The sequence below is a fragment of the Oreochromis niloticus genome, linkage group LG8 (genome assembly GCF_001858045.2).
Source record: "Oreochromis niloticus isolate F11D_XX linkage group LG8, O_niloticus_UMD_NMBU, whole genome shotgun sequence".
Lineage (NCBI taxonomy): Eukaryota > Metazoa > Chordata > Actinopteri > Cichliformes > Cichlidae > Oreochromis > Oreochromis niloticus.
The window spans coordinates 14,207,829-14,219,114 of NC_031973.2; the positions used below are offsets into that span (position 1 = coordinate 14,207,829).

An 11,286-nucleotide genomic window follows, 5' to 3' on the forward strand; every position below is an offset into this window, starting at 1 on the left:
TTTCATTAAAGTTAGTAGCTTTTTGACTTCCCTAATAATTTCAAGGTTTCAAGGACTAGTTTCAATCTAATCACATTTGTTTTCTAAAAACAAGTTGGTGACACCATGATGGTTAATTCCAATAATTATAGTTTAAAGGCATTTTCAGTTTAAATCAGTTTATTACATTTTCAGAAATATCTTATTGACTTTCTTCTTCCCTGCCCTCTTTCCTTTCTGAACATTACGTCGGCATCTTCATATGTCTGAGTCACACAGGCGTGGAGACCAGTCGGAGATACCCTGCAAACATCTGTTAACGATTAATCACCAACCATGAGCGGCTGGTGTAGGTTACTGACAGTCATTAGCAGTCGTTGCCACAGCTGCCTGTAGTTTGCATGGCAAGCACTGACCTGTCAATAAAGACTCGTGAACTAGTAGCCGAGCAGTATTTAAACTTGAGAAAGTGCGACTCAAACTGGAATCTTTGAATATTTGCCTTCAAAGTAAAAGTTGCACCTTTAGAAATGTGTTGGTGGTAACAGTGAAGCACAATGTTTGCTTTTTTTGGTGCTTTCCGTGCAAGCTAATGGTGACTGCTGCGATCTAACGATCAAGGCAGGATTGCAAGATGTTTCTGTGCACAGCATATACCTCCTTGCATTTTTTGACGGTGGTTTTCACATGGTTGCCAACCAGTATTTAGGCCTGTGTATTAGACTAGTGTCTAATATGAAAATGTAGTTGGCTCTGTCATTTTGTCAACAAAAATAAGCTATTGTTACCATTAGAGCTGGGCCATATCATACCGTTCACGGTAATACCAGTATAATGTTGGGCAACGATAAGAAAATGAAATATCGCGACAGAATATGGGTAAAACCCTCATGCGCAGTGTCTTTGTTTTCATACGCACATGGTGGAAAAAGCATGGCGGCGACCGAGAATAAGAAGGGTGAAAGCGGATCGTTGAATGAAACGGATGAACCAGAATTGGTTTGTAAAAATGCTGAAACTTCAGTGGTGTGGAACTGGTTTAGCTTTCGTCCGTCAGATACACAACAAAGCACTATTTTTGGTAGAGCATGCTAGCGGGCCGTCGTTATTACCGCGTTTTTTCAAAAATACGGCACACTTAAAATCAATTCTTTGATTTTTCTGAAAATCAACAGTGCCCCTTATAGTCCCGTGTGCCTTATGTATGAATTCTGGTTGTGTTTACTGACCTCGAAACGATTTTATGTGGTACACGGCGCTTGAAAATCTGTCAAATGTTTCAGTACGACTTTGCTAAGCTACGAAGCCGCACGGCTTGATGGATTGTCGGAGCATTATGGCTATCGTAGGCAGGAGCCTCGCGGAGTGATACGTACTGTGCTTCAACATAATATTACCGTACTGTGTGTGTATAACATCTTTTTAAGTTTTGTGGATATTCTTCATGGTTATGCTGAGGATAAGTCGGCCAGTTTCCACTGGAAATGCCTTTTGGTTAAACTGTCCCCAAGGAATTTGCATTTGCACTGTTAAATTTTTATATAACTTTAATGCATATAAAAAAACAGCTACTTGTTTAAGTGAAGATACATTAATGGGTTTTTTTTGCACTAATAAAGTTGTGGAGTTGTAAAGTATTTTGTCTTGTGTCAATTATATCGTCAGTTATATCGTTATCGCAAATTTTCAAATGTATATCGTGATAAATATTTTTGGTCATATCGCCCTGCTCTAGTTACCATTATCATTCTGTTCTTGTATTTATGTGTCCAAAATACTTATGTTACATGATGTCTTGTATATTACTTCACCCTTTACACTTGAGTATGATTAGAAGTAAAAGGAACTGTTTTTTTCTACTATAGAAATTGTTTGTACTGAAATGCAAAGTTGGCGTGTTAACATGCTGTCTAGTATTTTTGGATGCTTTTGCAGTTTTTCTCTGTGTAGTCACTGGGGCCTGCTCACATGTCTGAGTGGAGCAACACGGGTCCGTCAAATATTTAAACAAGAATTCGGCATCTGTGGTCGTTTGAATCAGCTCGCCAGATGTGTTCTTTACATGCAGCTGGCTGAGGCCATGGAAGTGCTGCCTCATCTGGATGAAATGCATTGTAAAGCAAGGCTGCACTCCTATTTGCCCTGTGCCCTTTTTATTTGTTATTTAGAGCAATGCAAGCTGCTTTTTATGCATGCATGTGCATAAGTTGATTAATCCAGTATTCTATATGGCAGCGACTGCTAGAAAAACAATCAGCAAACATTATATGGAAGTAAACAGAATATTTTTGTACTTTCACATTTTTTTTTAATTTTCCAGACATTTTTATGACTGATATTTTATAAAGCAGACATGGAATATAACATAGATTAGACCATCAATCATTCTAATATCGTAAACTAAATAATCCCATGTTTACGCTCTGGTTCCGGTCTTTGTTTGTTTAAAATAAAACTCCACTGATATCTCAACTGGTCATGTCATCACCCCACAGGAGGCCTGAGAGCCATTCACTCTATAAACACATGGCCATAAAACCACATGACTTGTGTTGACAACTGTCAGGCCATCTCTTTCTCTCCCTCCATCCCATGTGCTGAAAGACCAGATGGCCAAAAGGGAGACAGCAGATGTCCCAGTATTTCTTTTTTTTAAATATCTAGAACAGTCCACCTGCTTTGATTATGCTGTTTCGGGGTGAATGTGTTTCGCTGGACTCAGCATTCTGGATGGAAGCACGCTGCACTGCTGCACAGCCAGAGTCCCCGGTAAACAAACTCAATGAAAAGACACCCAGCCAACTCCAGAGGATTCTAACAGTGCATTGGTGTGTGTTTGTGGGTTGCACAGGCACGTGCCAGCCTGCCACTTTAATATGTCTGAATAGGATGAATGGCACAGAGGTCACGCGTCGGTGCGAGCCCTGTCCTGGCAGGCACGTAGATAATGAGGCAGCGGCTTTATTGTTGGCATCAGAGTGCATTCAAATAAAAGATACAGGCAGTCAGCAGATCCCACTTCCTCCACTGTGGTCTCACACTGAGTCAGTGCTTGAGCTGGAGGATACCTGTGTGCAGGGAAAAACTCGAGGTGCCACGCAGCAGTGGCAAAGACGAGCTAATGTAGTTGTAAGAATGCGCTGAACTCCTGTCGCGTCATTAAAAAGCAGTTATGGAGCATAACAGCTGCAGCTACACAGTTTTGTTCTCATTAGTGATTCCTTTGCTGATTGGTTCCTGAACAATCAACTCAGTGTTTGATCTCCAGAATGAAAAAACATGCAATCATTTTCAGTTATGGCTTTTCCGAACTCTAGACAACACCAAACGCTGGTTTTTATTAGATCACGCACACACTGTGTGCTTCTTGCTATGTTGGAGTGAATGCCACAGCCGTAATCCAAAAGACAGCATTAATCTTGTCTTGAGTTTTGAGGTTTAGCTCATTAAGAGCTTGTTGTTAGCTTGATGGTTGTAAATCGACCAACGCTCATTTTTTTCTCCCAGTAAGCCATAACCAGGAGGAAGCATGCCTCTGGAACAGATAAACACATGCGCCCTTCTTCCTCTATTCTAAACGCCGCATACCTCATTAACTGAAATGATAGAATTAAAGTGTGTTAATCTATTTTTTTTAAACATATGCAGACAGACAGAGTTTACTAAAAGGTGAAGATGTTTCAGGGCCATGTCCCAGATCAGACAGTTGGTTCATTGTGCGACGTGTCAGCTGTGAAGTGTGTGTATGTTTACACTGTGTGTGTGTGTGTGTGTCAGCTGTTGACTTAGCTGTCTGTCGTAATCCTGTTACTTTCTCCAGGACGGTGCCAAGTGACACACGCTAGACCCAATGAAGCTGTTTCATTCTCCCTTTCTGCCTGAAATAATCATTATGTACTGTTGTGTATACTGTAACAATGTATATAAACCTGATATTGAGCTTTACCAAGACCTCATTAATCATAGTGGAAGGACGAGATCTTCAGTGAGTCTTCTAAAGAGGATCTTCCGCTCTGTGAAATGGCCCTTGTACTTTACAAAGAGGCATTTTATTGCTTTGGATTAGCACCTAACACTTTACAGTCAATTTCATTGATGAACGCATAATAAAACGAACATGTGTCGATGGCTTCTAGTTTTCTGTGAGTTTTGTTGTGAGCATTTTCTAAATTTAAAAGGTGTGTCATTCATAGGACAGTAATCTGTTACCATACAGCACAGGCCTCCTGTCTTTTTGGTTGAAATGTATTTTCTCCGGACGTGCCTTTCCCCCCTGACGCGACTTTGTTTTTCCCCTCTTGTTTTATTTGTCTTTCATTCAGATCCAGGAAAAATAATGCTCAGCTCTTGGTGTTGTGAGTCAGGATGAGTCACTGACATCTTGAAGTGTGTTATTCTTTTACAAAATCGGGGGGAAGAAACGACCAGCATGTTGATTATTAGACATGTGAAATGTGTTGTTGTTTTGGTATTTGAAACTGAGGGAACATAATTAAGGAGTATCCTGGCATTCTTTCTGTGGTTTTCATTGTTGGGATGAGTGGTCTGCTGTTTTTGGTGAAAATATGACACTGGCCTGATGAGTAAAATGAGCAATAATTAGCTGAGATGACACCAAACAGACCGGCTGGGGTGTGTTTTTAAAGTACAGCTGGGGCTTATTGTGATTGAGAGCTTCAAGAGGTTTTGCCTTATATTATATATGGGAATATATGTTATGTTTTCCATATTTCTTAACTAATTGTATGCATAAAAAACGCTAATACTGATATTAATATAATTGATTTTATATGTGTTATAATGATGATTAGCACAGGTTGATTGCTCAGTGATGTTAGTGCATTATCAAAGCTTTGGTTTAGTTTCCACAGAAAGTATAAAAGATGGATGTAGATGCTGCCACGTCGCTTATTGGTGTCTGAAATCCTGTTTTGAACCCTCGAGGTGAGCGTTTCTGTCATCACCATGTTGGCTACAAAAAAACGGATGTGGCGAGAAAGGCAGGTCTGACTGAAACTGTATCCTGATTGGCTCCTTTCTTGTGACGGACAAGTTTTTACCCAGTGAGTATCTGGTTTTGTAACTTGAGTTAAAAACATGGTGTGACCAAGATTTTAAAACTAGAAATATTTTGTCATTTTCAATATTTTGTTCAGTATAACCCAAAATGTATGAATGAGGTGGTTACAGAGGTTGAGACGGAAACCTGTTTTCTCATAGACTTCTGTAGGACCGCAGAGATGGCAACCACAGCAATCGCCTTTCTTTTTAACCTAGAAGCCACCTCAATGTTTTTAACTTTGTACAGCTCTTATGAGTTTTAAAATCCTAATCTTGCTTTAGAATGAAATTTCAGAAACCAGCGGATGATGTAACAGTAGCCAAGTCCACCTTTTATCCTGTTCATGGTCACTACCTGTGTGGACGCCCCAATGTTCTGGTATTTTAACAGAGCAGAAAGTAAAGCGGAGGGATGGAGAATAGTTCCCACATGCAAGAAGGATTTAATCCCAGGTTATATTACAAGCAGCAAAGTTACTTTTTTACAGCGAGCAGAGCAGTTCGCAATGTTTCAGGTTTCAGATCACTTTTCTACAGAGAGCGGTCTATAATGAAAACTTCAGAAAGCACAAAAGCCTCTGCGTTTGCTCTGTCTTTATTTAGCAGCATCTTTATTTACGAGTGCATACACATACAGCTCTGCAACAGCACTTTCATTTCCCACCCTTTTTGGGGGTGTCTTGCAGAACTGTTAGTTGCCCATAGCTGACTGTGAGTAAGATTCTTTCTTTGACTTTAACAAATGCTTTAAGATTTGCATTAAAAAAACAAACAAAAGACAGCAACTCGCGCATTTATTCACGTGACACATCAGCATTAAGTTCATTAACCAAAGCTCGCTCAGGATCTGATGGCAGATTATGTTTGGAGGTTTTATTCTACACATCCAACAGGTTGGGTGTAATAGGCAGATGTATTCAGGTTTATACAGTGCACCTGTGTGTAATAACTACAACTGAGTTGAAGTTATTCAGCTGACTATTGTTATTGTGAGTTGTTTACTTGTAACCTCGTCAGATGTAGTAATTTGTGACCTGCTTTTGCACTGATCTTTGTGAATTGTGCCGATGATGATGGCTGAAATGAACTGGCTGCATTCGATTAAAAAATGTGTGCATTGTCAGAATTCCTACAGAATTTTCCACTGCCTTCTGCCACACAGTAATTTTGTTTCCTTAGTAAATCTGTTCCTTTTTATAGGCGTTTAAAGGAATTGGACAAATTGAAAGTTGGCTCTGATTAAGGTGTTAGAGACATGTTATGCAATCAACAAAGTCAGTTTTTCCACTTCTGGAAAAGTTTCATTTTATCAGTTTATTTATTATTATTTTATTATGCGTTTCTGAAACAGATCTCTCTTGTAAATAAGACATTGAATCTCAGTGGGGCTATCTGTATAAATAAAGATTAAATAAATAAAATCATCATGTAGTTGTCATGGTATTTCACTCTTTCCACTCTTTCTGGGGACTGTTGTGTTGAGATATATATATATATATATGTATATATATACACATTAGCCAGTGTCAGTGTTAAACTGCCAACTTGCTTGTAAACTCTGTGCGATGCTGCTTTGCATCAGTATGAAAATACTGATCAGTGTGTTGCATCATGCATGCACTGTCCAGCTCCCTCGCCTAAAGCAACACAGGCTGTTTTTGGAGTGTGAAGACTTGTGAAGTTATAGAAAAAGTACGGCTGTGAAAAAATGTGTCGACCTCCCAGAATTGTACATAATTTGTGTGGGAAAAAGTTTCTTGTGTGCTTCATGCAACCTTTTTATCTGTAACAGAGCCAATAAACAAGTTTGTAGTCATGCTCAAGCCTCATTATAATATTCATTAATGTAGTAAATATTCACAGTGCTACTTCTGTGAAATATTTGCTATTTAGTACTGCGTTTAGTGACGGCACAACCATTTATATTACTTATCAACAGCATTTTAGGAGTGGATTTTCTGTGTGATATACATAAAAGCTTATTTTTATGTGAACTGGGTCCAATTTCATTCAGACTGTGGTCAGTTACTATATGCTTCTGCAGCTTTTCTCATCTGCCAGGGCACGGTGGAAAAAGCGGCAGGGGCCGCTGACACACTGACGTACCCATAAATAAAACTAAGAAGCTTGTCTGTCTGGACGTGGATCTGAGGATTAACTTCAAAAAAGATCCAGGATCCCACTTACCCGTGGCAGGAAAGAGGTTTGGCTTTCTGGGTGTTGGTTGTTAGCTTTACTGTGATGATGGACAAGACGAGGCTGGTTGAAGATTAAGAGACTGAGGAGTAAATATCACCTTCTTTTCCCCCAACTGGAGATGCAATTTGAGAAGTATAATGCGACTTTGAATATCATTAACATAAACAAATACGACTTTTGCTGGGAAGATCGCCCATGTGTTTGACATTGGGCGATTTTTTTTAAAAATTTTTTAAGGGAAATTTGCTCAATGTTTACAAAACACTTGTTTTATATTTCATGATTCATGATCGATTTATCGTTAAGCAAACCAGGAGCAAACTGCTCATGAGCGCAAACACTTACACTCTCACACAGTGAAACGCATGCCAAACCATTGACCCATTTTATCTTGAGTTTTAATAGCAGACTGCTTTGTTTCAACTTCTGGTTTGGAGGTTTCAGCACAATCAGAATGGATTAGACACTTTGTACGCCACAGCTGTACCTAACAAACCAGCCTGAAGTGGCTGAGCTTTGTAAAACCCAGCTGTGTGCTAGGTGTGGGTTCATAGTTTCACTTGTGTTTTGTAAAGCGGTTCAACGACTGAAGTTCGAAGTTTGAGTTGAGTTTGCATTGTTTTAATTTGTGACTAGCTTGTCTACTCTTGTTCTGTGTCATTGTGAACTTTTTTTAAACCTCTCTTACCTTTAATGATTTATTGTCATTTCCTCTAGGAGGGAAATAAATTCCTATTTATTCATTTCTAACTCACCAGACACAAAATTCAGGCACTTGTGTTAAATCTTCCAGTCTGTATTTGTTTACAGGAACTGGTCTTATTTACTCCCAGCCTATCAGGCTGTGAGTGAGATAGATCAGTATCATTCATTGTTTCATGGAAACCATTCCTCAGAGGTGCGTGTGAGGACATGTCTAATCACTGTGATATTGAAGATGCAGCTGCTGTTTTACTGTCTTTTCAGGGGCTATGAGCCGATATATGCTGCTAAAGAAATTAAGGAAACGCTTAAATGATGCATCGGGTCTGGATGAAAGAAATATTTAAATCCTTACTGACATTAATATTTACTTTTACTCAAAAAGTAAAAAAAAAAAGAAAAGAATATTTGTATAGACTGTATGAGTAATTTGATATTTAAATTGTTCATTGCGCTTTGTAAAGACATCTTTCAAGACAGGACTCTTTGTCCCAGCTGAGCCAGCAGCAGTGACCAAGCAAACTAGAGAGTGATTAATGAGAGGGAGTGATGCTGGCGGTTACAGTGGCTCAGAGAAATAAATTTGCTCTAATTGTTTGACCACAATTAAATTCAGAAACACAAAAAGACTCTCAAGTCCAGTCATTTGCAGCACTGCTGTAACGTGATGCTGAATGTTGCGTGAATGCAGCTGTCATCTGTGGCCTCTGTTTGTGTGTATGGGTAGCTTTTTATACAGATGTGACCCAGATGTGACTGCAAATTTCCCAAACCCCATAAACAGCACATTTGCATAATGGCTGACGCTAGCACCGCTGGCTAACAATGGGCTGTGTGGTCAGTTTCATGATTGTTAATATGCAAATTGTCATGACCAGAGAGTTGGGGAATGGCTGCAATCACAGCATTGTAAGATGGCCTTTTCCTTTTCACGTGCATGGCCTCGTTGACTCCTTGCTCAAACCAGCGTTACTCCCTGTCCAGGATGTGCACATCATCAACACTGAAGAGTGGCCACTGGCCTGTAGGTGTGAACAGACTACGGAGTCCTGGACTGATGGAGTAACTCAGCCAGAGGTTGTTTGGTTCACCAGAAATGGCCTTTGAATGAATATGTGTGTTGTTGTTTGAGGTATGCCTGATTTTTGAGTCATCTGGGTTACTTCCTCATTCTCTTTAGAACCACTGTGGCCCGTTTACTGCACAAAATAATAATAAGCACTGAACAACATAGTGCTCTTCATAAATGATTAAATGGCCCATTTGTTTTTCATTGCCTGCTCTGTTTTAAGCCTCTGGTTGGGCCTCTCCCTTTGGCTTGCATTAGTTACAGCCTCTGCTTAGGTTTCATTGAGGTCTTTATGACTGAGTGGTGTTGAGTTCACAACCTGCCACACAGAGAGCACCAGTTATGTTTGTTACGCAAAACAGTGTTGGGTTAACCTTAACAGTGTAAGACACAATAACCCGAACACGCCCATAGACTCGGTTGCTTAGGAAACCTCTTTTTTTTACAGCTGGTCATCTGCTCCTTTATTCCCCTCGTCAGCCACATCCAGGATAATCTGGACCGCGTCTCTCTCCAGAGACGGTGGCACAGAACTGGGATAGGGTCTTGTTCCTCTCCCCCCTTTCAGAGACAGAGACCCCTTTCACTGTGACAAACTGCAGCCCTCTTCTCTCGTTTCCAGTCTCCTTCAGCGTGTCTATCCCCACCTGTGGTTAGTCTGTCTCCAGATAATGATACACAAGGCTTGGGATGTTTTGGGTATTTGCTCATTTCATCCATGCATTTAATTATCCAAACACTGTGTGTTGTGCTTTTTCAACCATAGGTTTAGATGATTAGACATAATTGGTGAATTGGTTAGATTTGACCCAGTTATTATACTGGTGTAGTATCCCCTTAGTATCAGCTGAACATCAATTAAATGCCTGTCTGAGTATTTTGGTGTCCATCCCTTTAAAGCTTCAGTGAACCATGTCACAGAGACTAAATAACCTCAGACTGGTTTCTTAAACATGACAGTGCCACCAGATCTCAGTCCAACAGAGCACCTTTAGAATTTGGTGAAACGAGAGATTTCGATCGTGGATGTGCAGATAAAAAATCTGCCGCTATCATGTCAATATGGAAAAAATCTCAGAGGGATGTTTTGGCACCTTCGCAGTGATTTTGTTTCTTTCCCATTGAGGTTTCTGCTTGGTTATTTATTAGAATATTATAATATTAATATCAAAATCTTTAATCAGTTGAGGCCTGATGAGTGAAGATTTATAGATGTGATGGAGAACATGTAAAATGCTAGGTTCTTTGCATCATACAAAAACCAAAAGCAGAAGCTCAAACTTGTGACTCGTATCCAGGTTTTCATCTAGGAACAGTTTATCTGACGGCCAGTTTTGCTCACTGCTCAGAGATGACTTCACTAGAAAATCTGCTGTTTGCATATTTCTGTGATATAAAGCGTCCACTGGAAGGAAGGAGTGTGCAGCTTGAGCTGATGTTGCTTTCCTTTCTAATGTTTATTTCCTCAGGAGAAGTCAAAGAAAGAGGAGAATAGAGGAGGAATGTCCTTCAGCCTTTCTAAATGGAGCGCTCTCTTTTTCTTTTTCTCTTTCTTGTCTCTCTCCTTTCTATTGATGGTTTCTCACGCTCTCGCTTCCCCTTTCATTTGCTGTTATTTCACCAAGGCTAGCTCTCTCTCCCAGAGGCTGTAGATCTGTGTAGCGCAGAGGATTTTAAGTAGCACCCAGCCTCTTTAAGAAAACAGAAACTCTCTCTCTTTTTTTTATTTTTTAAACAAATCGCCCTTTTAATTGAAGTTGTACATGGACTAGTTTGAGAGTGACCTTTCAAATCTCTCTGTCTGCCTCTGCAGGTTATGAGTAATGGAAGCAGGATCTGTGGTGCGCGCTGTGTTTGAGTTTCTCCCCAGCGTCTCCGAGGAGCTACCACTATTTACTGGTGATGTCATCGAGGTGCTCAGTGTCGTGGATGAGTTCTGGTTGCTCGGCAACAAAGATGGCGTTACAGGTAAATTGACCTTTCTCGTTATTACTCTTGAGGGACCTGCATGAATGAAGGTTTCCATAAAGATAAATGGAGAAACCTACTAAGAGTTACTAAACATGGAAACAAGCTACATGGAATTTTAGTGACTTATTGCTATTTTGACATTCACACACTCATGCACATGATCCTTTTTTCTGTTTGTAACTTAACACTTTCATGACCAGTGAGGGTGAGACAGAGAGGTTTAAATTATTAACTAGTCTGGAAATAGTCAAGTAGCTATGATTATTTGTGATCATCTGTTTTTGCCCTTGGGGGTGGGGTGGGGG

At 40.0% G+C, this 11,286-nt stretch overlaps 1 protein-coding gene across 3 annotated transcripts in view; it reads left to right on the forward strand.

Moving 5' to 3' along the window:
* Positions 1-11,286, forward strand: part of dnmbp (dynamin binding protein) — a 48,848-nt gene that overhangs the window by 5,802 nt on the left and 31,760 nt on the right. For all 3 annotated transcript variants that reach the window (XM_005471272.4, XM_013269446.3, XM_005471273.4), the window contains exon 2: positions 10,824-10,978. In XM_005471272.4, the coding sequence (XP_005471329.1) occupies positions 10,834-10,978 (145 nt within the window). In that variant the 5' untranslated portion in view covers positions 10,824-10,833. The remainder of the gene's footprint in view (positions 1-10,823; positions 10,979-11,286) is intronic.